Source organism: Monodelphis domestica, chromosome 1 (assembly GCF_027887165.1).
Source record: "Monodelphis domestica isolate mMonDom1 chromosome 1, mMonDom1.pri, whole genome shotgun sequence".
Lineage (NCBI taxonomy): Eukaryota > Metazoa > Chordata > Mammalia > Didelphimorphia > Didelphidae > Monodelphis > Monodelphis domestica.
In genome coordinates, this window is record NC_077227.1 from 502,602,840 (window position 1) to 502,630,677 (window position 27,838).

The following is a 27,838-nucleotide window of genomic DNA, read 5'->3' on the forward strand; positions in this document are numbered from 1 at the left end:
AAAGGAACTTAAAGGTTTGAAGTCAATGAAGTTTTACCTCTTATCCTCATTTAACTTAAGGTTGTCCTTGATGCTCACTTAACCAAATTTCTCCTACGTAAAATAGTGTGGGAAATGATAGAAGAAAACCTCCACAGAAAGAATTCCAGGAGTCCTATAATCCCCTAAGGATGTCCCTGAAAAAGACTTTACAATATTCAGAATAGCATCATCTTATAAAGGTAATGCTTTCCTATTATTAGATAGTCCAAGGATTAACTTTATTTCAATGCCCAAAGACAACAAGCACTCAGAATCAAAGCTAACTATTTAGTTTTGACTTAAGTGAGAAACTATTTGAGCTATACCAAGTATTTCAATATAATTTTTGTGGTATGAGAGATACAACAGTTAAGAAGCCTCTTTAATTTTTTTCCCCCAAGAATCAGGGATTTCTCAATGAGATAAAAGTTAAATTCCACCATGATTACAAAACATCTCAAGTTGGAACCTTAAATAAATGTTTAAGGGCAAAAAAAAAAACCCCATGTACTTACATTAAAATCCCCAGGAACAACTGTTATTAGAACAAATTTACATTGATTTATTTCACCAATTAAACCATTTTCAAATATTTCCAGAACAAGCTGTTTTAACAATCATCAACTCTCTTTAATGAGGCAGAAGTGAACATTTATCTAGAGAATAATATTTAACCTATTCTCGACCTTATTTGATCACATAAATCAGTTCTAAAGGCCTAATCCTAAAAATAAAGGTTGCCTTAATAAAATGAACTTTTGAAAAACAAAACATTTACTTATGAAAGAAAAAAAAGTATCTTCCAACCCTCCCTTCCTCTACCATTATTCACCCTACTTCCTTGAGGTAATTTTAAAATCCACAATTGAAAAATATAGCTTTTGTCCCTCATCTATTTCAGGCATGTGAACAACACAAATTAGTACTGTGGAAATGATGGATCTATTTTAGTGGCCCATGCCATAAGACCTCCTGAAATATCTCTGGCCAACAAAGAGTCCAATTCTTTGACTGACAAGCCCTGCAGGACCTTTACTGCTTTTTGAGAATCATTCCCCAGTTTGCAAATCACATAGATAGGGAAAAGCATTCCTTTTTTAATATTCTGCTTCCCTTTCCTAATGGCATCCCCTAAGAGTTCCAGGCTCTCCACATCCCTATGCTCCAAGTGGCTCAAAGGGATGTGGAGTGCATGAGGTAGGCAACAGATGTCCACCTCCACCTTAGGCCGTACATCTAGCAGCAGGTGAGGCTCCCCTGAGTCCAACACCTGCTTGTAGTGGGCAGCGGAGACCCGCTCTTCCTGAGAGAGCAGCTGCAGAGAACGGCACTTATCCGTTGCCGAGGAGCCACAGAACGCTTCATAGTCCTGCAGATGGGTCACTGTGGGATGGTCTCCACAGACTACACAGTCCGATCGACGGCCCCGAAGCTGGATGCGGCGGAACTGACCCGTAAGAGCATCAAAGAGCAAAAGGCTGCCACTATAGGAGGGCCCGAGACCAGCTGCGATCTTGAGCACCTCGAGAGCCTGTAGGCAGCCCAGCACCCCAGGCACTACGCCCAGGACTCCTCCGTCCGCACAATTGGTCACTGTCTCGGCAGGGGGTGGCGTGGGAAAGACACAGCGGTAACAGGGCCCGTCTTCGTAGTGATAGACCGTGAGTTGACCCTCCAGACGCAGGGCACTGGCCGAGACCAGAGGCCGGCCGGCCAGCACGCACGCATCGCTGACCAAGTAGCGAGTGGGTACGTTGTCAGAGCAGTCTGCCACCACGTCGTAGCGGCGGACAAGGTCTAACGCAGTGGCCGGGGTGAGGGCTTCAGCATAGGGAACACACTGCACTGCTGAGTTGAGCCGTCCTAGGGCGGCGGCGGCAGAGTGTGCCTTAGCCTGGCCCGCCCGACCTTCACCATGGAGGACCTGCCGGTGCAGGTTGCTCAGCTCCACCACGTCGTGATCTACGAGACCCAGGCGGCCCACTCCAGCCGCTGCCAGATACTGGGCCAAAGGGCAGCCCAGACCGCCGCAGCCCACCACTAGCACTGACGAGGCAGCCAGGCGCAGCTGCCCGCGCACTCCCAGCTCCGGCAGGACTAGCTGCCGGCTGTAACGAAGAATCTCCTCCCGGGACAGGGAGGTCTTCGGCGGCAGCGGCGCAGGCTCACACGGCTGCAGCGAGAACGGTTCCGCCGTCGCTGCCTCTAATCGCTGTTTGAGAAGCCTCAGCTCCTCTTCTCGCAAAGCGACTTCAGCCTGCAAGGCTAGAACTTCTTTATTCGCCGCCATGCTGTTCTTGCCTCACCGTTGCCTCGGGACACGCTTCCGCTTTCGTCTCCTAGCGACTGGGCCAAACTAAATATGGGGGTGGGTGGTAGAATGAGGAGATAGATCTGTGTTTACTCATTAGAGTCACTGTTTCTAAATTGTAGACGAGTGGTGAAAAACAGTTTGCAAAAGAGTCGTCGGAAGAGCAAGAAAACAAAACTAGTGGCCTTTTTAAACCTTCCTAGATTTGGAACATTCCTTCTTACCTACACCCGCGCCCCCCCCCCCGCTCTTTACGTAATTCCAGTTCCGGTAGATGGCAGTTCCGCCATGGCCTCCCAGAGCGATATTCCAAATAGTCCAGGGTCCCAGCGAAGAGGAGTGAAAAAAGCAACGACTGAGGGTACAGGAGTGGATAAGTACTCGGTGCTTCTCCCCACCTACAATGAACGAGAGAACTTACCTCTCATCGTGTGGTTGCTGGTGAAGAGCTTCGGAGAAAGGTACCGCCCCAGGCCCCTTCTCGGGAGGGATGAGCTGGCCGTCCCCTTGCGGCTCCAACCTGCCTTCGCCCAGACCCCCTTCTCGCTTCCCTCGGGGCTTTTTCGGGGCTTTCTAAAGAATGAAAGCGTTTTATGAGGAATTACTACGTAATCGCGAATGATAATGGCGGCTTCCTCCCTGGGGGACCCCTTCTGGGTGTCTCTCCCAGGGAGCCTTCCCCGAGGCATTAGAACTTCCTCCTGTCCTTTCCTCCCGCCACCCACCGTTCCCCCCTCCCAACCTCCACTTCAGCTTAGTCTGGTCCCATCGGTTGTTGGTGGAGAAGAGCCAGGGCTGAGCTTGGCCTTCTTTTCTCCCTAGATGCCTCAAACTGGACTATCATTTAAACAGCCTGTCACTGGGGAAAGAGATGGGTTATTCAGACTGGCCCCCAAGATTTGGGGCTCCCCGGAATTGACACAGACTGTGTAGAATAGAGAGAGGAAGCCTTAGTCCTTTCGCCCCAACACTCTGGCTACAGTGAACACTTTACAAAAGAATGAGAATTGTGTAAGTTTTTCCTCCACCCTTGATCATATAGAATTGCAGAGGTTTGCATTGTGTTAAGATCAATTTTGGGTAGCTGTGCAATTCAGACCTGATTTATAACCCTAGCTCGAATATTTGTTCCCATTTAGCATGAGAGGTTTAGAATAACTCCTTCCAATTCCAAATCTATGATCCTGTTTGGTTTGAAAAAAATGTAACTGCTTCAAAACTAACATTTTTCCATTAAAAATCACTACCGATTTATTTATAAATCATTAGATTTTCTTCTTCATCTACTTAGTTATAGGGCATATTAAAGGTAATAGAACTTAAAACTAAAAGAAATTTATTTTCTTTATTTTACAGGTGAGGAAACTGACCCTGAATGATTAAGTGAGTTAACTAAAGGCAAGTGTGCTGTAATAATGGAAATACATGGTCTTCCAAACTGAAGATCAGGGAATTTTGATGCTAAAAGCATCCACTTATCTATGAATTCTTAAGCCAATCAGTTGTCAGTTGGGGTCACAATTTCCTCACTTGTAAATTGATGCGAATTGGACTAGATGAATTCAAGATTGTATGAGTCAGACATTGGAATCCAGATCCTCTGACTTCAAATCTACATTTCTTTCCATTACACCACAATTTCTGGTGTCAGGCAATTTAAGTTTAAAATGTATTATGACACTTTTAATGTAACACACACATATATGAATTTTTTTTTAATTAAAATCTAAAATGCCAAGTAAATCTCATTGACCATAGTAGTTTCAGGAAAATAGATTTTTAATACCCTTTGATAGCTTTCTAGGAATTTGCTTAGAAATTGTGCTTTCTAATACTGGATTGATTTTGGTAAGCATATTCTGCAGTTTTTCTTTTGAAAATTATTCACATCAAGCAGTGGCACAGTAGATAGAACCCTGGACCTGAAATCAGGAAGACATGATTTCAGATCCAGGCACAGACTTTAGCTGTATGACATTAAGTAAATCATTTAACCTGTCTGCTTCAGTTTTCTCAACTGTAAAATAAGAGGAATATTTATCTCCCAGGGTTGTTGTGAAGATCAAATGAGATAGTATTTACAAAGTGGTTAGCACAATGTTGGCACATGATAGATGATTAATAAATACTTATTTCCTTCATATCCATTGACCATATATCCATTGAGGAATGGGTCTTGGTCTTATATATAACCCATAAATCAGATAGCATCAGGGAATTTTGGGAAATACTAAGGATTTCTGGGGAATGAAGTCAAAGGTTCAAAATCTCCATTTATACATAGGCAATGTATTTAGTTCTGGGATTACAAAAAAGAACAAAAAGCAGGCCCTTCTCTCAAGGAGCTCAGTCTAATGAGGAAGACCACATGCAAATAACCATGTCTCCAAAAAATACAGCAACCATGGGGAGTTATTAAGGGGAAGTCACTTAAGAGTAAGACTTCTTGAAGAAGTTGAGACTTGAGCTAATACTTAAAAGCAAAGAAGGCCAGGAGGCAGAGATGAGGATTAAGAGAGAGTTGGGAGGAAATGGGGGCGGGGAGGAGGGGACAGAAAATATTTGAAGTCTGGACATGTAGTGTCATGTTTGAGGAACAGCAAGGATATCAGTGTCACTGGATCCCAGAGGATGTGGAGGGGAGGAAGGAGAGTAGAGGTTATTATGATGGGCTTTAAAAGACAAATAGCATTTTATATATTTGACCCTGAAGGTAATAATAGGGAAGCTGCCAGAATTTATTGAACAGGGGAGGAAGAATATAATCAGATTTAGGAAGATCATTTTGATAGCATAGTGGAGTAAGGAGAGACTAGCAGGCTATCAAAAGCCCATAGATATGGAGATGAGGCTTTATACCAGAAAGGTAGCAGTGTCAGAAGACACTGGGGAATGCTTATGAAGGTCAAAAGGACAGGACATGACCACTGTTTGAATATAGGGTATGAGAGTGAGGAGTTAAGGATGATACATAAATTGCATGCTTGAATGACTGGGAGAATAGGTAGCACCCTCATCAGTAATAGGGAAATTAGGAAAGAGAAGGGTTTGTAGGGAAAGATGAGTTCAGTTTTGTACATGTCAAGTTTAAGGCAGTTTTGAATCCTGTTTGAGATATATAATGAGTTGGAGATAGCACACTGAAGGTTGGAAGAGAAGTCAGAGCTGGACAAATATATGAGATTTGGTCATATAGAAATGATCATTGAAACCATGGGAACTGATGAAGTAATTTGTGTTAGTTCCCTATCTATCTTGGATATCAGGGCCTCATCAGGGATATTCATGGCAAAATAAATTTTTTCCTAGCTACAGATTCCATTCTGTCCTGCTATAATTGTGTTGATTCTACCCATGCAAAAGATTTTTTAATTTCATGTCTTCCAAATTAATTTATTTTGTATTTATGAATAACTTTATATGTATCTAATCTGTCTTCTCATTTTAATTTTTTATATAATGGTGAATTTTATATGATGTAAGTAAAATTCACTGTAGTGTAACATTATGATCTATTTTAAAGTCACATAAAATAAGGTTGGACTTAATATAGTATGTAAGATTTTAAACATTAGAAAAATGTGGTTAACTAAGCTAAAGTAACTTGCCCGTTTATCATAAAGAGATCTTGGTAAAATTAGGACTGGAATCCAAGACTCAACTCCCAGGCCAGGCTAACCTTTTACCCATAACTCACTGCTTTTTGCTATACCCAATTCAAATTCTCCTTCCAAAGTAAATGAAATATTATTTGAGGATGAGAATAGATTTTTGCTTTTAACTAAGAGGTACTTTTTCTTTATAGAAATTTTAAGTGTTTGGTTATACCTCCCAAAAGTGGTTTTAATTTGTGAGAGCCTGAAGTTTTGATTGAGGTTTCTATGTACTATTGTATAGATTGTTTCCTGTTTAGAAAATATAATGCTCCATTTGATTCTATTACTTAGCTCTTTGTTTGCTCCCTCTCTTCCAAGCCTGGCAAATATAATTAAACATTTGTAATTTTAATACCTTGGCTATGGTATTTTCCATGATGTTCTCATGTCAAACTTTTTTTTTAATTTTTTTACTCTTCTATAGTATGAGAGAAATTGAAACTCATAAATTGTTATTTCAAAAATAAGAATCAGACTTGGAGCAATTAGATGACTCAGTGGATAGAGAGTCATGCCTGGAGCTGGGAGGTCCTGGGTTCTGAATTCCAATGTGGCCTCAGAAACATCTTAGCTGTGTGACCCTGGTCAAGTCACTTAACCCCAATTGCCTAAACCATATCACTCTTCTGCCTTGAAACCCTTACTCAATATCCATTCCAAGACAGAAGGTAAGGGTAAAGTAGAAGTATTATTTGGTGAGTTTTCATCTTATTTTCCTGAGGGTCATATTACCATTTACATCTACTATCATTGTAAATATATTTGTCATTACTAATAGTAAAGTACTCCTCATTACTGCCATTGTAAAGTGTTCCTCACTACTAATAGTTTACAATTTAGAGTGCGGGCCAACTAGCTATATTTGTTTCTATTTTTAATAAATATTTTTTTAAAATTTCATTTCAGTGGAAACAACTATGAAATTATAATCATAGATGATGGAAGTCCAGATGGAACACTGGAAGTTGCTGAACAGTTGAAAAAGATCTATGGATCAGATAAAATTGTGAGTTACATTAAACTTTATATTTGTTCTAAACTATATTCCATTTTTGTATGGGAAAGGTGGAAAGTAAATGATGATAACCACTTAATTTACAGAATTGGCAAAGATAAAGTTTATAAAAAGTGAAAAAACTACCTGGGGTGTTTTTGTCTGTTTTTTGTTTTGTTTTTTTAATGAGTATGTTTGGTTACACAAGTATAATACTTGATACAGAGATAAATTCACTTTTGTGCATCACAGATCTTTATGCAAATTGTGCATTTTCACAGCTGTTTGTCCTCCTGTAAAGACAGATTTTTTAAAAGCATGATATATACAACATTGAATTTTTTGTAGGGGTAATAGATGAATGCTATGGTTTCTTAAATTTTTAACTTTGACCTTTTTTAAGTGTAATGTATTCTCTGACCTGTATTTAAAGCAAAGATCACTGCCTGTGAGATTAGTTTCCTTACTGGTATCTATATTCAGTATTATACTTTATATAAGCTCTGTGTTTTATTTTAATCTTCCATGTAATCCTGTAGAATATAATTACTAAAGCTCAAATGCCAATGTTTTATTGAATTTCAGAGAAATATGTAATTTAGAGTATCTTCAATTCTAAGTCAAAATGCTAGATTTACATACTCAACTCTTATAACCTTTTTCCCATAAATCTTTCATATTAATGAAGTTTTTTTTTCTACTGAATAAGATTCTTTTTTAAAAAACAGTCTAGAATTGTAATGAATAAATTGCAATTAACATGCTACAAAAAAAACAATTGATAACATTAGTAGATAGGATTGTACTTTGTTCCATTGTCTTACTGTGTTATCAGGCTTTTAAATTTTTTGAATTTGACCCTTTCAATTCACATACAGTTAAGTGCCCACTATGTGCCAGACACTGTTCTAGGTGCAAAAGATACTAAGTTTAAAACAAAACAATCCTTGCTCTGAAGGAGCTTAAATTCTGCAGGAATGGAAGAGGATTGATACAGAGGCTTGCATTTCCCATCTCAGGGCCCTTTCCACACTGGTCATTATTTGTGCCTGGAATTCACTTCCTCCTCACAGCCTTCATAGAAACCCTTTCTTCCTTTAAGATGCAGCTTAAGCACTACCTTCTACATAAAACCTTTCCTTATCTCAATGCCCTCCCTCCCAATCTTCTTTGTATTTAACTATATTTATTTATGTTCTTTATTTTCTCTTTGCATTTGTGTACACATATGTATGTATGTATGTATGTATGTATGTATGTATAACTTAAGATGGGGGGAGTAGGGAGGCAACTGAGTAGCTCAGTGAATTGAGAGTCAGGCCCAGAGATAGGAGGTCCTGGGTTCAGACATTTCCTACCTGTGTGACCCTGGGCAAGTCACTTAACCCCATTGCCTAGCCCTTACCACTCTTCTGCCTTAGAACCAATACCCAGTATTGATTCTATGATGGAAGGTAAGGGTTTAAAAAAAAATTAACTAAGACAATTAAATTAAAGAATTACATTAAGTACTTAATAAATCTTTGTTTAAATAATTGTTGAAAATTTAATTATCATAATAACCATGAAATGAAATACACAATTTTATTAGTTAAGAAAAATACCTACAGTAGAGATATATCTATATTTTATGAAGTGATAAATTCAATATGTATGAAAACTAATCACTGGGGGAAGTTGGATGCATGATAAAACATAAGATTAATGAAGCTAGAATTAACCTTAGGTCTTCTGATTCCAGTCCTATTTGATTATTTCTGATATGCAATACTTCTGCTCATGAAATAGTACTCTGAAGACTTGAGGTTTGATGTGTCGGGCCTTAAGATGAATTCTTAACAGCAAATAAAAATAAAATGTTTGGATATTGTTGCTAAATTATTGTTTTCTAGCATTCATATTCATCTCAGCAAATGTAATCAATAGGGGCATCTAGATATATTTCTAATATAAAAATTTGTGCATAAATCTATTTTTTTATAAATTGAACTTTATGTTTAATGCAGTAAATGAGTACTAATAGATCCTTTTTTTTTAAGCAAATGCTTTTTAGCTTTTTTTAATCTGCATTTTCATCTATCAAATTTGTTTATGTTGAAAAATACCTATACAGTTTGTACTATTATAACTTTGCAGGTTTAAAATTACTGATGGCATACAATTCAAAGAAGTTGGAACAAATTTGTTCCATTTTTCCCTTTAATATAAGAAGTACTTACATCCAAACCAACTCTTAAGGAAATTGTCAGGATAAAGAGGGAGTAATAAAAATATGTACCACCAAAAGATAATTTTGAAAAATTTAAGGTTCTACTTATAACTTTAATTTCACATATCCTAAAAAACAAACATTGTTTGATAATTAGCATAATGAAAAACAAAATTGTATACAGGTTTGGAAATCATATAGATTCTAGTGGGTCTTGAGAGATAAAGTGATTATGTCTCCTTATAGTCTCTTAAGGGCAGAGAATTTGCCTTACTCATCTTGAGTATCTTAAATCATAATATTTAATAAATGTTTGAATGAATTGAGTAAACGAAGAATATGCTGTAGTGAGTTTTAGGATAACTAATGGAAAATACTATTTCACAGTGGATAATAAACATGGAATTCGTTAAACCTGAAGGCAGAAAATAAAAGGGATTTGAGCATATTTATGAATGATAAGGCCACAAAAAGCAGCTTCTAAGAGAAGCAAGCCAAAGTCAACATCAGTGCCAGCCATTCCTTCCTATTTCATCTGGTGACTAACAGAAACTGGCAAGACGTATGTTGACTCTGACTACCACCCAGTATGGCAATTCCTATGTTCCCAAGACCAGACATTTTCTTAAAGTGGAGCATGCCTTTATAGGTATCCCTGTTTATGTACATATGATATTCTACACTGGCCTTTTTAAAGTAAAGATTTTGTTGGAAACAAAGCAATGTGTAATCATAAATAATAAAAATGGTTTTTTTTTTAATTGCTTTACAACTTTGAAAATACCACATGTGGGCTTTTTATATTTTCTCCTTAATGTGTTATAAAAATATCTTTCTGGTATCTCAGTTGATTACTTTGACCACAGAGATCACTGACTTGATTATAAGCTGATTTTGTTTTAGATTCCATTTTGTGTTCATAATCTTGAGTAGATGTTTCAGTCCTCCTTCCTCTGTCACCTCCCTGTGACAGGCTAAAAAAAAAAAAAACAGGAACCAGTGCCTCACTCAGTATATTACTTATTTGAATTTATTGACCATATCTAGACAAAATTAAAGTTCCTAAAGTATGGGATTGTTTCTATTTTATTTTAACAGTGTTAACATTTAAAAATATAATTGACTAGTGTGAATTTATCTATAGTACAGATAAGACTGATGATGACTGTTTCCTACTCTTACAGCTTCTAAGGCCCAGAGCTAAAAAGCTTGGACTTGGTAAGTAGTCATTTAGTAGAATAATTTGTTTGTTACTTTAACTAATTAATAACCAATCATTAAGAAATGAAATTATGTAATTTTTATATATCTAAGCTGGTAATTCTGAGAAGGGAAACATTTGAATATTATGCTTTTTTTGCAGTTTTTAAAATAGTTATGTTGTGCTTTTTAAAAAATACATAATTTAAGACATTGAGGGGAAGTAGTTTTGGAGACATGATTTTAATTTGTTGAGTAAACTAGATTCTTACAGGGGTTTTTTTTTAATTGTCTGGAGACCAACCTTTTCATCAGCCTCAAATCAGTCAACAAGCATTTATTAAGTAACTACTGCAAACAGTGAAAACATTGAGAGTGACTTAACCTGGAAGTAAAGATAAAAGGTCTAAATCTATATTCCAAAGATTATGTGCAGATTGATATGACTAGTCAGTCTTTTAAAAGAAAGAGTGTTCTATTTGGCATCTTTCACCAATTAAAAGCTGGTTTTGTTTGTTGCTTAAAAACTATGAGAAGAAAAAGAAATAAAATTTAAAAGTATCAAAAACTAGGACAGTGATAGTCTTAGAGGTAGTGAACAGTATAGAAAAGAAATCCATTCCTAGAGAAAGGAAAGAAGAGTTAGTCAAAAGGATCAATAGTATCTTGACTGCGTAACACTTGGAAATACAAGTAACATCTGTATCTGGGTCTGAGGTTGGAGAAGGGTGGCATAAAGAGCCACTTGAATTTAGGGATATAAATGTACTAACTCATATAGATCAGCATTCTATGGGGACGTTTAGCTGTTTATTATGTGTAGTAATGTACTGCCATGCCAAATCATTCAGCCCTGTTTCTCATGTCATCTATAGCTGAGTGTGTACTCTGTGATAATTAATGTATCTAATAATAACCCTGAGTCATAAAACATAATATAAATCATGTTCTGCATATTGCTTAAGAAATCAGGAGAGCCAATATAAAAATAGTAGGCTAAAAATATAACTTTTTAACTTTGCTTTTCTAAAAAAAAAAATGATCAGTTAGTATAACCATAATAATAGAGTTTGTGCAGAGATTAAACTTGTTCAGTTTGAAAGTTTTATATATGAATTTTGCCAAAATATACATATAGATAATTCCCATTTTATGTAAGTGAACTGTTCTGAAAACCCTCACATAAAACAATTTTTACCTAATGCAAATTTGCCTGAATATGTGGGGGGAAAATTAAGGCAGGAGGCTGTCTCTCCATGCATCTGGCCTGCTTTCACTTAGAGGATATTTTTTTGGTGGAGGGGTAAGAGGCAAGAACAGAGAGAGTACTCTCAATTGCACTGAAGTTAACATAGGTCTTCTTTTGGAATATGGAGTTCTCTCAGAATCCTTTATATAAACTTGAAATTACATGAAGTGAATTCATGTAAAGTGAGAACTCTGTGTTCAGTATTTTACTGAAATATTTTGCCACTTATATTCTCTCTGTGACTCACAAATGAAGTTAAAATTTTAGACTTTTACATAGTTTCCTATTTACTTAGGATTCCATAGTCATGTAAAATAATTTAATAGAGTGAATATCTTTAATTCTGATACTTTAATGGGTCTGTTATTTTAAAAATGGGAGTATTAGCTCGAGCACTATAAAGCATGAGTCATGAATGTCGACCCACCATATTTTGATATAAATTTATTTCAAAGTGGTCCACCAGAGGTGTGTTTGAGGGCCTTGCTTGTGTTCCTCGAATGCATTGCACGTTTTAGTAAGTAGAATGCATTAACAGTCAGTTTCTCACTCTTTAAATATGTAACCAGGCCTTAATTAGTTTGAATCATATATTTCTCTAATTATCAGTCAGTCAATAAGTGCTAATGCTGTGCTAAGTGCTGAAGGTACAAAGAAAAGCAAAAAATATCCCTGCCATCAAGGAGCCCACATTCTAATGGAGGAAATAACATACAGCTTTGTACAAACAAGGTATATACAGAACAAATTGGAGGTAACCTCAGAGAGAAGAGGCACTAGAATTAAAGGGGATTAAGAAAAGCTTCTTGTAGAAATTGGGATTTTAGTTGATACTTGAGGGAAGCTAGGAAGTGGAAACAAGAAGGGAGAGAACTCCTGGCAATGGAAATGCAGGGATTAGGAAGATGGAGTATCTTAGGTCAAGAACAATATCCTTAGATCAGAGTACAGTATAAAATGACAACAAAGCTAAATCTAACTCAAATTCTTTGCCACTGAAGGCAACAGCTAGTGGGGTAGTGGATAGAATGTTAGGCCTGGAGTCAGGAAAACCCGCATTCACATCCAGTATCAGACACTTAATACATGATAATGGCACCTCACTGGGTTGTCATGAGGATCAGATTAAGTGATACTTACAAAAATGCCTGGCACATAGGAAGTGCCTCTCCCTTCCCTCTCACAAAAAGTACTACTATAAGAATTTTGGTGTATCTGAGATTTGTCTTATCAATGATCTTCATGGGTCATAAATATATTAATGGAATCTCTGGAATAAAGCAAGGATTCTCACTCTTACCCCTGTTGTTTGGCATAGTTTTAGAAATATTAGCAAAAGCAATGGCTAGAGAAAGAAATTAAGGGCATGGATAGATTAAAAAAGAGATAAAACTATCCCTATTTGCTAACAACATGATGATTTACTTTTAAAATCTGAGGGAATCAGTAAAGATACTAATTGATTTGAGACAAGTAACTTCATCAAAGCTGCAGAATACAAAATAAACTCTTAAAATATCTATAGCATTTCTATACAATAACAAAATTCAAGAAGCAATAATAGGGAAATTCCAAAGCAAACAACCACAAAGTGCATAAAAATTTTGAGGTCCTTCTACCAAGACACACAGAACACTTATACAATAAGTTCAAGTACAAAGTTCTCTTTAAAGAAATAAAACAATGGCTGAAGGAAGGAACATTTAGTGTTTATGTTTGGGCCATACTAATATAATTAAAATGACAATAATGCCAAAGTTAATTGACAGTTTTAATGCTATGCCAATCAAATTATCAAAGAGATGCTTTACAGAACTTAATAAAATAATAGGGGCAGCCAGGTTTTATTGTGAATAGAGCATTGGTGTTAGGATCAGGAAGATCTAAATCAAACCTAACCCTCAGAACAGCTGCTAGCTTTGAGATCTTGGGCAAGCCGCTTAACCTCTCTGTCTCAGTTTCCTCATCTAAAAAATGGGCATAATAATAACACATATCTCTTGTAGATGTTTTGAGGACAAAATGAGATAATATTTAAAAACATTTAGCCTTAAAAGTATTAGATAAATGCTAGCTAGTTATATGGAAAAATAAAAGATCTTAAGTATCACAGATAATAATGAAAAGAGGTAAGAACAAAGGGTAATATCTCTCCCAGACCTTAAACTATATTGTAAATAATCAGTTATTAGAACTATCCAGTATTGCTTAAAAAATAAAGTAGATCAAAGGAACAGACAAAAGAGAATCAAAAGCCATGGATCTCAACCCAGTATTCAATAAATGGGAAAATGTAAATTACTTCAGAAAGAACTCCCTGTTTGATTGTTTAAAAAATACTTCTCAGAAAATTGGAAAGCATTCTGGTGGAAATTAGGCTTACACTAACTTAACACCTTGCACCATATTCCATTATACATTCTGAATGGGCGTGTGAACTTAAAATCATACTATTAAAAAAGTTATAAGAGAAATATCATATACTGCTATGAATAGGAAGTACATTCTTAAATAAGTAATCACAAAAGACAGATTTTTAAAAATTGCAAAATCAGAAATGTTGATAACCTAAGAATGAAGTTTTTTTTCAACATAAAGCAAAATTAATGTACTTAGAATGGAAAAGGAAATCATCAAATGAGAAAAAGTCATTAAAAGAAGCAATTCAAATGTGATGGAGCTATAGTCAGGACAGGACAAGATTTATCAATTTCTACATTCAAAAACGAAAGGGCATAGAATATGATATTCCAGAGAAAAATGAAGCTGGATTTGCAACCAGGAATAATCTACCCAGCAAAGTTAGGTGTAATCTTTCAAAGAGAAAAAAAAAGTTGATGAATTGAAGGACTTGTAGCCATTCTTGAGGAAAAGGCAAAAACTGAACAGAAAATTTGACTTCAAGAATCAGGAGGAATATAAGAACATAAACATAAAAGACTAATCACATAGGATGTAATACGGTTGAACTATGTACTACTTATATGGGAAAAAGCCATTTGTAACTCTTTAAAATGTTATTATTATTATTATAGTGAAAGAGGTTGATTATGATTAGACAGTCCTAAAAATAAAATTGGATATAGGAAGAGGTAAAATGGAGCAACTTATCTCATACAAAAGAAGCATGAGTGGAAGAACTTTTACAGTGTAGGGGAAAACAGGGTGGGCATCATGGGAACCTTATTCTCATCAGAAATAGATTAAAAGAGGGAATGAATAACATACATCTAGTCTGATAGTAAAGTCTTCTTAACTTAGAGCAAGGCAATAGGATTATCGAGGGAATCTTGGGTTATGTGGATTAGGGAAGCAGTGGTCAGAAGTAAATTAGATTTAGGAGGGATAGGGCAAAATAGAGAAAGACAGAACAGTTGAGGTGGGGGGGGGAGATGGAGGGAAATGCACAACTAATAATTATAACTGAATGCGAATGAGATGAACTTACTCATAAAACATAAAGAACAGATAAAGAATCAGAACCCAACAATACATGTTGTTTATAAGAAACATTTAAAAATGAGACACACACACATAGTGTAAAAATAAAGGGCAGGCATGAACAATCTGAAATTATGCCCAAAGAATTATAAAACTGTGTATTACATACCCTTTGACCCAGCAAAACCACCTGTTTCCTAAGTGATCAAGAAAAAAGGAAAAAAACCTCTATGTTCTAACATAGTGATGGTGAACCTTTTAGAGACAGTGCCAGGCTCTGGCCCTGCCCCTCCCCCCCCCCCCCACCTAGTGCCTTGTCTACCCAACCCACCACTCTTACCTCAGACAGGGGAGTGAGGAAACACTCCCATTGGCTGCTGGGTAGAGGGGTGGGTAAGATGAGGAATGTCCTCTGATGCATTGGGAAGGGGAGGGGAATAGCCCCACTTCTAGACCCTCTGGCTTTCTAGTAACAAATCTGATGGTGACAGTGGGCATGCCCACAGAGGGCTCTGTGTGCCATTTTTGGCACATGTGCCATAGTTGCCATCACAGCTATATGTTCAAATATTTATAGCAGCTCTCTTTATAGTTGCAAAGAATTGGAAATCAGAGGAATGCCCATCAATTAGGGAATGGCTAAACAAGTTATGGGATAATTGTGATGAAATACTACTGCTCAATAAGAAATGATGAGCAGGTTAGTTTTATTTATTTTTTAAAACTCTTATCTTCTGTTTTAGGATCATTTCTAAATGTCAGTTCCAAGACAAAAGAGCAGGAAAGGGCTAGGCAATTGGGGTTAAATGACTTGCCCAGGGTCACATGTCTGGAAAGCATCTTGAGGGCAGATTTGAATTCAGGAACTTCTGTCTCTAGAACTGACTCTCTACTGAGCCACCTAGTTGCCCTGAGCAAGATAATTTTAAAACACAAACAGCAACAGAAATATTGTTTGAAGAACAATTATAAATGTCCACCATCAGAAAAAGAACTGAAAATAGAAATATACATGATATAGCTGTGTGTGTGTGTGTGTGTGTTTTATTTATTTTTTGGTCAAATAATATTTTTTCTAGTGCATAGAGGAGAGTAAAGGAGATACATGGGAAATTTAATGTAACAAATTAACAAATAAATTTAAACTAGAAAAGAAATCAAGGAGATGACTAGAATCTTGGATAAGCTAGATATTTTAGAATCTGGAAAGAACTGAATGGGAACTTGACTTTTTCTCAGGAGTACATAGCACTTTTTACAAAAATTTACCACATATTAAGTCAGAAAAATCTTATAGTGAAATGTAGAAATACTAAATAAATCCTTTTCAAATCATAATGCAAAAAAATTACATTTAATAAAGGGTCATGGAAAAACATTAAAAATTAGAGAGTAAGTAACCTTATCTTTAAAAATTAGTGGGTCAAAGAACAAATCATAAAACAATAATATTAACATTCAAATCAACTACAAAGGACTTATGGGGGAAAATGCTATCCACATACAGATATTAAGTTGATTGATTGATATTGAGCATTTTATATTACTTAAATATCTATAAGAAATAGTGGTGATCAGAGTCAATGTGTTTACATTCATCAGTTTCCATTTTTCAAAGCCAGAATTTCATTTAAATCACTTCATTGAAGCTGTTGTAATTTTATGCACTCTGATCATTTTTGCATGTTTATCCTCCTATTATGGATGTTGATTTTGATCTACCCTGTCAATTTTCTGACTATACACAGAGAGCTAATTCTGAAATGACTCCCACTTCTACAGCTAGTCATATCTGTTTAGAGATCACAAGAAATCAATTTCTTAGTTTACAAGCTTTTGTTGCCCTCTTCCTTTTAAATCCCAAACTACATTTTCTAACATAATTTTCTCCATCTCTTCCCTGCCTACCTTCACACTGAAATCACTGAGTGCCAAGGTGTATGTTGCTTCAAGTTTGCATGGCAAATTGGATAGAGCACTAAACTTGAAACCAGAAAAAAACTGCCTCAAATCAAATTCCAACTCATTCACTTACTTTATGATCCCTGTGCAATTCATATGGCTTCTGTGCCTCAGTTTATTCCTCAGTAAAATGAGAATTGGACTCAATAGCTCCCAAGTTACTTTGCAGGTTTACCACTATTTCCTGTTGTAGATATTAGTGTATATACTAAAATTATTTTGTGGTCGTTTTTACTTCTTAAGGGCTACATCTTTGCTCTCACAAAGTTAACTAAAAGATGTAGTGAACCTACATCTTACAAGATCCTACATAACATAAGATCTTACCTTGTTTATTGATTGTAAAAGGCATTTGGTACAATAAATAAGATGCTACTTTGAAAGCTTTCTTTCTGGCAAAGTATCCTATACAAATAGCAAAAATGTTTATTGCGGTTGTATAGTAAGGTTCTTCATATACACATATATGTATAGGATACTTTGCCAGATATGGGAGGGTGGTGCTTCAGGTGTTTTTAGTAGACTGAGATATTGTGCTATTTACATCAAACCTTTTAACACTGAAGAACTTTCGAACTGAAATCTGTAATCACCTTATTAATTTCCATAAAGGAAAAACTAAATGGATGAAGAAAAAGCCTCTTGTTCAGATTGATAGGTAGCAGAATGGGCAACATATATATCCCAAATTTCTCCCTTAAAACAACAGCTCATTTTTCAAAATATTGTTCTTCCTAGTATATGGCTGAGACACATGGAATATTACAATTTCTCCAAAGAATTGAAATAAAAGTTACTTAAAGATCAATAAAGAAGTGCATGATGGACATGAGCAGGCTGGACAAACAGGGAATTACAAAGAAGTGAAGAGTATCATCAAAGAAATGTATGAGTGAAAGGGGAAATATGACTTAAAAATGAGAGAACAGTTATATAACAGGAGGAAGGGTTAGCCATTGGATAAACCATATGTGCCATCATTATCCTGGAGTTGGCATTAGGAAGCTGCCCCCTGCCCCCTTCATATTGGGCACTCAATGGCTAACATAGGGAGATGAGAATCAAGAGTGTCATAAAATGAGCATATGTGTGTGGGTCTTATTCTGTAACATCATTGGGAATTCCCAAAGTGATAGCATAGATCTTTTTTTGGTTTTGAGGATTATGAGCAGTGCAAAATAAGATGACTATATGTCCCAATATAATGAATTTTCTTGTTGTGTTGGTCTACCAGACTCTTGACTCCCAAGAAATCATGCTTAGTCTTCATTTAGCTGTAACTTGATCCAATAATTAAAATGGTTGTGGTTTAATTTCTCTAGTGTATGTCATCTTGTTGGTTGTTGGCATTCTAAATATGAGATTGTAAAAAGTAATTCACTAAATGATTCTTAACACCTGCCTTTTATGGGTTACCCACAGTCAGAGAATTCATCATCACCTAACAGCTATTCTGTTATTCTGTTAGCAAGTCTAGTCCTCAGCAGACCCAATCAGTCACTAGCATTCACAGCCTTTCTGCTTTGGTAGAAAATGACAGCTGGCCTTCAAAAGCCTAGGTTTACCCATACACCTAAGTAAGTGTGATTCTCAGAGTCTGGACAAGAAAAACCAGATAATGTTGATATATGCCTCAGAGGCAGCCAGGCAACACAGGTACACAGCCATTACTTAGGAGAGCTGAATTTGACTCCTACCTCTGCCACATCATAGTGGCATAATCATGAAACAAATCACTGACATCTCAGCACTTTAGTTTTCCCATTTATAAAATGGTAATACTTGTACAACATATCTCACTGGATTATTGTAAATTGTTTTGGAAATCTTAAAATGTTATACAAATATTGAGCTTATTATTTCTGCCTTTTAATGTCTTTCCCAAAACATCTTAACTGTTAGGCTGAAGATTTTTATCCTTTGCTAACCTTAGAATTTATAGTAGATAATGTTTGGACAATTATGTATAGTATCTTCTATTATCTTTTAGTAGGATAGAGGGTGGAATTTAGTAGTTCCCTCTTCTCACTAGTGAGTGCTTTACTTAACTTTTTCTTATAAAGAAGGGTCTGTCAGCTGGTGCATTATTGGGAAGTAATGATTTAAAAAATTAAGAAAAATTGGCATTAAATTATTAAACCTGGAAAATGTACTGTAAGTTGAAAATTTGCTAACTTAGGTGTATATCTTGTGCCTCAATTTTTTTCCTTTTTTAGTATTTTAATTATAATCCATTAAAAGTCATCAAGAATTGAAGTTACAAACTTTTCTTATCAGGAACAGCATATATTCATGGAATGCAACATGCTACAGGAAACTTCATTATTATTATGGATGCTGATCTCTCACACCATGTAAGTATTTTTTTTTCCTTTGAAAACTTGTTTCTTTGATAGCTTTAAAAGTTTGGCCTCATTTTACTTACCATTTTTTTCCCCAAATTTCAGCCAAAATTTATTCCAGAGTTCATTAGGTAAGTAGTATTTCTAATACTTTAGGAAATTATAACAAATAGTTAAAATTTAAATTTATCTCCTCCATCTAGTTTTACACTAATTTTCAAATATTTAAGAATTTTCTATTGTGAAAATAACAGTTATGATAACTTTTATAAATTGTCAGCTAACCTATGCTTCCCATAGGAAACAAAAAGAAGGTAATTTTGACATTGTTTCTGGAACTCGCTACAAAGGAAATGGAGGTGTCTATGGCTGGGATTTGAAGAGAAAAATTATCAGGTAGATGGATATAGTTGTCTATAAAGTAATTTTTATATAATTTTTGGCCTGAATCTTCTATTTAAAAAGCAAAGAGGTATTTATACTTTGCCCTCTATTTATGGGCTCCTATGAGAGCTTAAAACTTTATGATAAGTTCTTACTTCTCATTACAGAATTTTTCCTTTTAAAAAATGAATAATATAGAACTAATTTGTTTGTGAACTCTTCATCTTGTGAAAAATCCGTATAGAAATTTTGAAAGTCCTAAAAATGTATGGTATTATGGAATAATCCACCCATTAGACCATAATTTTTAGTCCTAATTTGATTTGCATTTTTATGATATTCATAAAGAAATATATTTTAAATTTCAATCAGTGACTACTTTGACTCCACTAGCTTTTTTGTGTATCTGGGTTGTAATCCCAAGTCCTGTGATAATTGAATTTGTAATTTTCCTTACCAATAAATTGATACATTTAAACTAGAATTCTATAGTTTCTCTGACAGTGGGGATAATGGAAGAGTAATTATATGTTTACTTTTGATTCAGAAGTTTTGCTTTTGTTCTGTCATATAATAATAACACTAATAATGGTCTAGGTTGTTTTTTATTCTAGTTCTATTTATTGGGCAAATAAGTGTAAACTTTTGATTCTATAGTATCAGTATACCCCCCCCCCAAAAAAAATATTTTTGTTTTAGAACTACTTTAAGAATGTAACTATTTACAGTTCTGTGCTTCAGATATTGAAAGATATTTTCATTCTGATTTGTTTAAAGCTTTCTACCACTCTACTATTATTAGTTGCATTTTGCATCTATAAATTTCTGAAGGTAAATTGCATTACTATTGGATTGTTTGAAAATGGAACCTACCCTGCCTTCTTTATTTCTTTCTTTTTTAAACTCTTAACCTTCTGTCATTGAATCTTTTCTAAGTATTGGTTCAAAGGCAGAAGTGGAGTAAGGACTAGGCAATTTGGGTTAAGTGACTTGCCCAGGGTCACACAGCTAGGAAGTGTCTGGTGCTATATTGTCTATAAAGTAATTTTTTGAACCAAGGTTCTCAATCCACTAACCCCCTCCCCCATTCCCCTCATTGGATTCTTTGAGGGGCAACTACTTAAGAGGCAGCCTACTTAAATCCTACCTCTAGACTTATTTTAGCTTTATATCCCTTGGCAAATCGTTTAATGACTTTACTTTACCTAGAAGGTACTGAAATGCTTTGATTTCTCTTTCTGGAGGTACCTCTAACCAATAATCAAAAATCCTGTCCCTATCCACTGAATTCTGCCTAGTCTAAGGTAAATCACTTTTTCCTAGGAATAGGGAAAACTTGTTTTGGAGGGGTAGGGATGTGGTGTGAAATACAAACAACCTTGTGTTGGCTTTCCTTAGAAACACTCTCTACAAGCCCTGATACATTTTTGAAATGCTAATGAAAACTATTCATGGCTTTTAACTTGGAATTCAATTCTGTTTAGTTGTGATAAAAGGACCTCCCTTACAAATGTGTTGGGCTTCCACACAAAGAAACCACTCCCAGTTTCCCCAAAAGCATGCAAATGAATGATTTGTCCTGAGCTAGCCCCCTTTAGATATAAAAAGACAAGATTTTTTTTTCTTCTTAAACCCCTTTGTGGCAAATTCAAATCAACAAATATTAAGTACTCTTTGTTAGCATCCAGCCTTGGCCTGGGGAAAATTGAAACTCTCTGTCCTCAATTTGCTTACTCTCTAGTGGGGGTTGGGGGGAAAAATAGTACCCTATACTGGTTGCTATTTACCTCAGTGAATCTTTGATTTAATTAATGTAGGTCCCTTCTGTTAGATATATGGCAAATCCAGTCATAACTTCTTATTCAGTTAGATTCTTCCTTTGCCTTCCTTTAAATGCTTTGCCTAGGGTGCTGGAGTCCTTCTTCCAGGTCTCTTGACATTTTGTGCCTAGCACCTAGTAAATAAATACTAAGTTGGTTCATTTTTTGTGACTATCAGAACACTAGGGCTATCAGTTATCCCTTACTCTGGACAAGTGAAGAGCCTGTCCTGTTTTCCTAAATGACAGATTTTACTCCACTTCTTAGCAATAATTAACAATATTACATTACATAGCATATTGGAGAATTACAAAATGCTATGCAGGTTCCTCTAACTCATTTCCTTTTATTTGAAAAATATTAAGTGTCTAGAATAAGAATGAGTGCACATTAATAGAATTTGTTTTGAAATTAAAAATTAGGTCCTCTCCCTTCAATATCTGAATTAATTGAAGGGAGGAGGAAAATCTTTGGACCTAATTTTTCAATGAAGAAAAACCTGAATTTCCATTCTTAAAAATGGAGTATGTCACATCTTTTAACTGACCAAAAAGTTCTTTTATAAGGCAACATCCCCATCTGCTGGAACTTTTTTTAAACCAACAATGGTTCTTAAAGGCAGATAGTAGGTAATTTTTAAAAATCTAATAGCATAAATGTATTTGTTTTGTAATCAGTGTCACTCAGATATTAATCAGAATGTGACTGATGTTCCCATATTTTAAAATCTAGTAAGACTATTTCTTTACTTTATTAAACTCTAAACTTGGATATTTTATTTGGCAGCAGAGGAGCCAATTTCCTAACTCAAATTTTGCTGAGACCAGGAGTATCAGACTTAACAGGAAGTTTCAGGTACATTGTATTCCTAAATTATATTCTTATAACTAATGTTTTCCAGCAATTTGCATTGCCTTCCTCTCTCATCCAAATCCATTACTAATGTTCTTAGATACTAAAGTTGATGTTTATTTCTTTTCTTTAACCCTTACCTTTTAGAATCAATATGATGTATTGGTTCCAAGGCAGAAGAGGTATAAGGGCTAGGCCACTGATGGCAACCTTTTTAAAAAGGCATTGGGGGAACTGTTCCCAGGCACAGGTGGAGAGGGGCAGGGGAGCAGCCCAGCCCACCTCCTTCTGACTTTCTAGTAATCCTCTGGGGAACTCTGTGCTGGGGTGATGGCAGGTGTGCCCACAGAGAGGGCTCTGAGTGCCCTCCCACACTTTGGCACACATGCCATAGGTTCACCACCACTTGGCTAGGCTATGGGGATTAAGTGACTTGCCCAAAATCACACAGCTAGGGAATGTCTCTGGCCAGATTAACCTAGGACCCTCCCAATTTTTGAGCCTGGCTTTCAATCAGCTGAGCCACCTAGCAGCCCCCTTAATATTTATTTCTCAGAAGTGCTTGGACTGACACTGCAGTGTTCAGACTAGAATACTAAGTAATGCTATATAAGATATTATAGCAACCTCTAGAAATACTTCATAGGTAGATGAAGATAACCAAGATTAATGCTATGCTCCTTAACATTTCTATAAAATGAATGGAGTGTCTGTCCATTGCATAAAAGGCAAGATACAGTTCAAACTGGTATTTGTCAAAATATTCCCCTAGATGTGTTTAGTTTGTTTTAAATTTTTTATTGAACTTTGCTATTCTTCCATATGTAAAAAAATTACAATTCTAGACAAACTACTGTCTAATGGTAATAATCCTTATATGTATTGATATGCTAATAGTGGTCATAGATTTAGAGGTATAAAGGACATCAGAAAGAGTCTGCCTCTCTTAATATTATAAATGAGGAAACTGAATCCCACATAGGTTAAATGAATCCTCTAAGATACCACTACTAAATAGCAGATTTGAACCCATATGCTCCAGTTCCAAATCTAGGTTGTCCATTATACCTCACTGTTTCTATAAATTGATATGTTCGTGCCAAATGACTTAGAAACAGCAATATCAAATTTGTTGACCCTGAAACTAAAAAAACTGCTGATTCATTTTACTCCAAGGCTCGGTTCTTTTTTTACAAATTAGCCTTTTTTCATTAGCTATAGATTTTAGGATAGTATTTAGTGCACGTATAAGTAACCTTTTTAATGAAAACCTTAAGTTTTAAAAGTTGGACAACTAAAATACCTGAATTAGGAAATGATTTGTTCATATTATATAAGGATTACTACAGCCCAACTCTCCTAGTCCCTAGACTGTCAGCCAAAACCTTGTAGGTAAAGAGAGACAGAGAATTTTGAAGCTAAAATGCTTCGTCATGGCCAATTAAAGATCATATATAAATCACAGTTGAAAAAACCTTTTTTTAATGTAAGCCAATAGGAAAATAGTATTGTTTTATTGATAAAAGTTTGAGGATTATAGGAGCTATGTCAAAGGAATTTTTTCTACCAAAACCTAAATGGACCCGTCTCTCTTCTAAAGAAGTACTCCCTTTAAAAATAGAGAAAGATCAAAAAAAAGGGGGGGGGGCAGCTGGGTACCTCAGTGAATTGAGAGTCAGGCCTAGAGACAGGAGGTCCTAGGTCAAGAGAAAGGTCAAGGCAGCTCTGCCACTTATTACCTATGAAACCTAAGCAAGTCATTTAGCCTCCCTAGACTTGGTGTTCTCATATACAAAATGAGGGGGTTGGACTTTCTACTCAAGAGTAAAAACCCTAACTCTTCTGTTTCCCTTTTGTTTCTATTATAATAACAAGGCCAGGATTTTTGTGTTTGGGAGGTTTTAGAAGAGAGCACCCTTGCACTTGAATACTATGGGAAAGAATATGCAAAGGTTTTTCCCAGTACCTAGCAGTCTGATTTTTATGCTAGCTTTATTGGTTTCTTTGTCTTGGGCTTTTACTTCCTTTTGAAAATGCAGGATGCCACATTTTTTTATCCATTATAAATGTCCCCATCCTCAGGTTTGTCACCTCCGATTTTGTGAACAAATGCATCCTATTGCCTTCTCCTCTGAGGCAGAGCTCTATTACTTCAAGGCCTAGTTTTGTAGTTACTTGGAGTAGCCTGTTTCTCAGAGAGCATATTGAGGTTTTACTATAAAACCCTAAGGGCATTTAAAGGAGAGAATGGAGTTCATTATAATGCTTCTTCTTGTCTTACATTTATACTTTCTCTTCTCTATATGCCTTGCTGGGTTTGTTTGTTTTTTTCCCCTCTAGAAAGGTTTTGTAGAACATGGCCTCACTCCCAGTATCTCAGAATTCCCCCCCCCCCCCCCCCCTTTTAGGCTTTTAAAAAGTCTCTCTTCAAGGAGCAGCTGGATATCTCAGTGGATTGAGAGTCAGGCCTAAAGAAGGGATGTCCTAGGTTCAAATCTGGCCTCAGATACTTCCCAGCTGTGTGACCCTGAGCAAGTCACTTCACCCCCATTGCCTAGCCCTTTACCACTCTTCTGACTGGAGCCAATACACAATATTGACTCCAAAATGGAAGGGTATGGGTTTTAATTTTTAAAAAACATTTTTTTAACTCTTACTTTCTGTCCTACTAATAACTCTAAGCAGTGGCAAGGGCTAGTCAAATGGAGTTAAGTGACTTATCCAGGGCCTCACATCTAGGAAATGTTTGAAGCTAGATTTAAATCCAGGTCTTCCTGACTCCAGGCTTGGCACTCTATCCACTGAGCCACCTAGTTGCCTCTACTAATTAATATTTAAAGCAGCTATTTCTAGCCGTTTTTGGCAGGAAATTGACTACAGCAGAAAGTTGTCCTTCGAATGATTCACTTAACTATATTTTAATAGTTTTTCATACAATTCAAAGGAAGGTACACACTTCCTGAAAGATACAAAACATCCATTTCTAGAACAAATGCTACTTTGAGAAATACTGTAATGTTTTTATGATTCAGAATATACAAAAATAATTAACATAGAAACTTAATATTGAAAATTTTAGACTGTACAAATATCTGTGACCTAAAGGAAATAAATTAGATGTTATTATGCATTTCTCATTTATGTGGCTATTCCCACCCCTACTCCCAACACCACTGAGCCCAAGCCCCTGCCTTGTGACTCCTGTCCAGGTCCTTCATAACTTTTCCAGACTGGGTCCACCCAACATACTGGAGTCCTTATAGATTGTGTATGCCTGAGAAGTGTGTAGACTCAATTTTCCCTCATTGTCACATCTTTCTTAGTCATATATTTCTCTTATAATCTTTTTGCTTCTCTTACATAATTCTTCAGAAAATGTTCTGACCTACTTCTGTTCACTGTGGGTCTCTTTATGACCCTTTGGGTCAATTTAATTCTTCTGAGATAGTGGTACTTTGTGACTCAAAGCCCTAAAAATATGGACCTTGGATAATATGGAAATCAACATTAGTATGTTTGTCTAATCTTCTTATTGTTCTAATGCTTTACAGGTTATACCGAAAAGAAGTTCTACAGAAATTAATGGAAAAATGTGTTTCTAAAGGATATGTCTTCCAGATGGAGATGATTGTTCGAGCTAGGCAACTAAACTATACCATTGGAGAGGTATGAGTTTGATCTGTTTAGAAAATCATATTTAATGCTAAGAAATCAGCAAAGCTACATACTGGACTTCTCATTAAAAAAAAAGTTAAGGATTTTTTGTTGTTTATTTTTTAAGTTAAGATAACAGAAAGTAGCATTCTCTCCTAGAGCACTGTTAGAACTCTGCTTCCATTTCCTTCTTTTCCCAAACTACCTCCTTCTTTTGCTCCTTCAGTTCTTAATTCATTTTAATAGACATCTATCCTTGCTCACTCTTCTTAATGACCAATAGGCAAGGATAGCCTTAAATACAACTTAATATCATTGTACCACTTTTATAAAATTATAAAATGAGAAAGTACATGATGATAATGTTTTTTGTTTTTATTTTTAAATAAACCCTTACCTTCTGTCTTAGAACCAATTGGTTCTAAGGCAGAAGAGTGGTATGGGCTAGGCAATGGGGGTCAAGTGACTTGCCCAGGGTCACACAGCTCGGCAGTGTCTGGGGCCATATTTGAACCCAGGACTTCCCATCTCTGGACCTGGCTCTCAATCCACTGAGCCACCCAGCTGCCCCCATGATAAACTTTTTTAACAGGGGTAAAAATTGTGTAGGTTTGCACCACATTGAGTTTCTGCTTATTCTGCTTCTTAAAAGAATACATTGTTTCTGTTTTGTTTTTTAATAGGTTCCTATCTCATTTGTGGATCGTGTTTATGGTGAATCCAAGTTGGGAGGAAATGAAATAGTCTCCTTTTTGAAAGGATTGTTGACTTTGTTTGCCACTACATAAGATGACATTATTCATTTTATTTTTTTATCATGTTCATTTAATTTTTAACATAAGACAAAAGACCTGGTTGCTGATTTTTAAATTGTACTCTTAAACCATAAACAGTAAGGTAAGGTAAATTTCATATACACCTTAAGTTTTCTTTTCTAGTAGTCTATGTATTCGAAAATAGATTTCACATCCGTGTAAAGAAAAAAGGAATATTCTTTATGTCTGTTTACAGTTGTTAATAAGATTTATAAATAAAATTTTATGAGAATTGGTTTGGATAAAGCATTGTTGCTAACATATACTAAATTAGATTTTCTTGTGTGAAGTTTTAAAATAATGCTTATTAATCAAAGCAAATTTTCCAGCTTTGGGTACTTATGGAATATATAGACTTTAAAAGAATTATGTTATGTAAATAATTTAAATATATTCCTAAAGTGTTTGTATGAGTTGGCAGTCCACCATTTGGTTTAAAATATCTTCTCCTGAACTAACAAGAAAAGCAACCAGCCTATTAAAATTAACATATTAGGTTTTTTGGTTCATTGCAGCTTGAATAAGTAAACCTGTTTAATTGTTGAATTTGTTGAAAACTATATTCTAATATGAAGAAAAATCACAGTAAGAATTAAATCAGTTTACTAATGAAAATATCAAATGTATATTTTGAATGAAAGTTGGATAAATATATGCTAAGCAGTTAAGAACGTTTACCTCAGTGAGGAAGAAAAAATCCAATTCTATGAGATTCAAATTGCCATTCTAGTCATTTTAAAATAATTTACTGAATATCTTGGGCTTTTTTTTCCCCCAGGAAAATACATTTTTTCAAATAATAAACTTAGATTTGTATGTTATTCCATGTCTCCTTCCTGCATTTTTTTAAATGATATTTTATAAAAGGCAAATAAATTCCATATGTGGGACACTTACTAAGTATAGGTTAGGTCATTTATGTATTTGG

At 35.6% G+C, this 27,838-nt stretch overlaps 2 protein-coding genes across 3 annotated transcripts; one reads left to right on the top strand and one right to left on the bottom strand.

The window, feature by feature from the left end:
• Positions 1-559: 559 nt before the first annotated feature.
• Positions 560-2,311, bottom strand: MOCS3 (molybdenum cofactor synthesis 3). The gene has a single exon (XM_001369210.4). The coding sequence runs from the start codon at positions 2,309-2,311 to the stop codon at positions 941-943; it is 1,371 nt and encodes a 456-aa protein (XP_001369247.1). The 3' UTR covers positions 560-940.
• A 257-nt stretch (positions 2,312-2,568) lies between these two features.
• DPM1 (dolichyl-phosphate mannosyltransferase subunit 1, catalytic) lies at positions 2,569-27,731 on the top strand. Of its 2 annotated transcripts, none has more exons than XM_001378490.5 (9): positions 2,569-2,793; positions 6,895-6,994; positions 10,376-10,409; positions 19,321-19,397; positions 19,491-19,516; positions 19,686-19,781; positions 22,376-22,444; positions 25,993-26,107; positions 26,779-27,731. In XM_001378490.5, exons 1-9 carry the CDS (start codon positions 2,621-2,623, stop codon positions 26,881-26,883), a joined length of 795 nt encoding a protein of 264 aa, XP_001378527.1. In that variant the 5' UTR covers positions 2,569-2,620; the 3' UTR covers positions 26,884-27,731. The 2 variants fall into 2 exon arrangements, with proteins under 2 accessions (XP_001378527.1, XP_016283652.1); XM_016428166.2 differs by having other exon boundaries at positions 22,379-22,444.
• Positions 27,732-27,838: the final 107 nt, after the last annotated feature.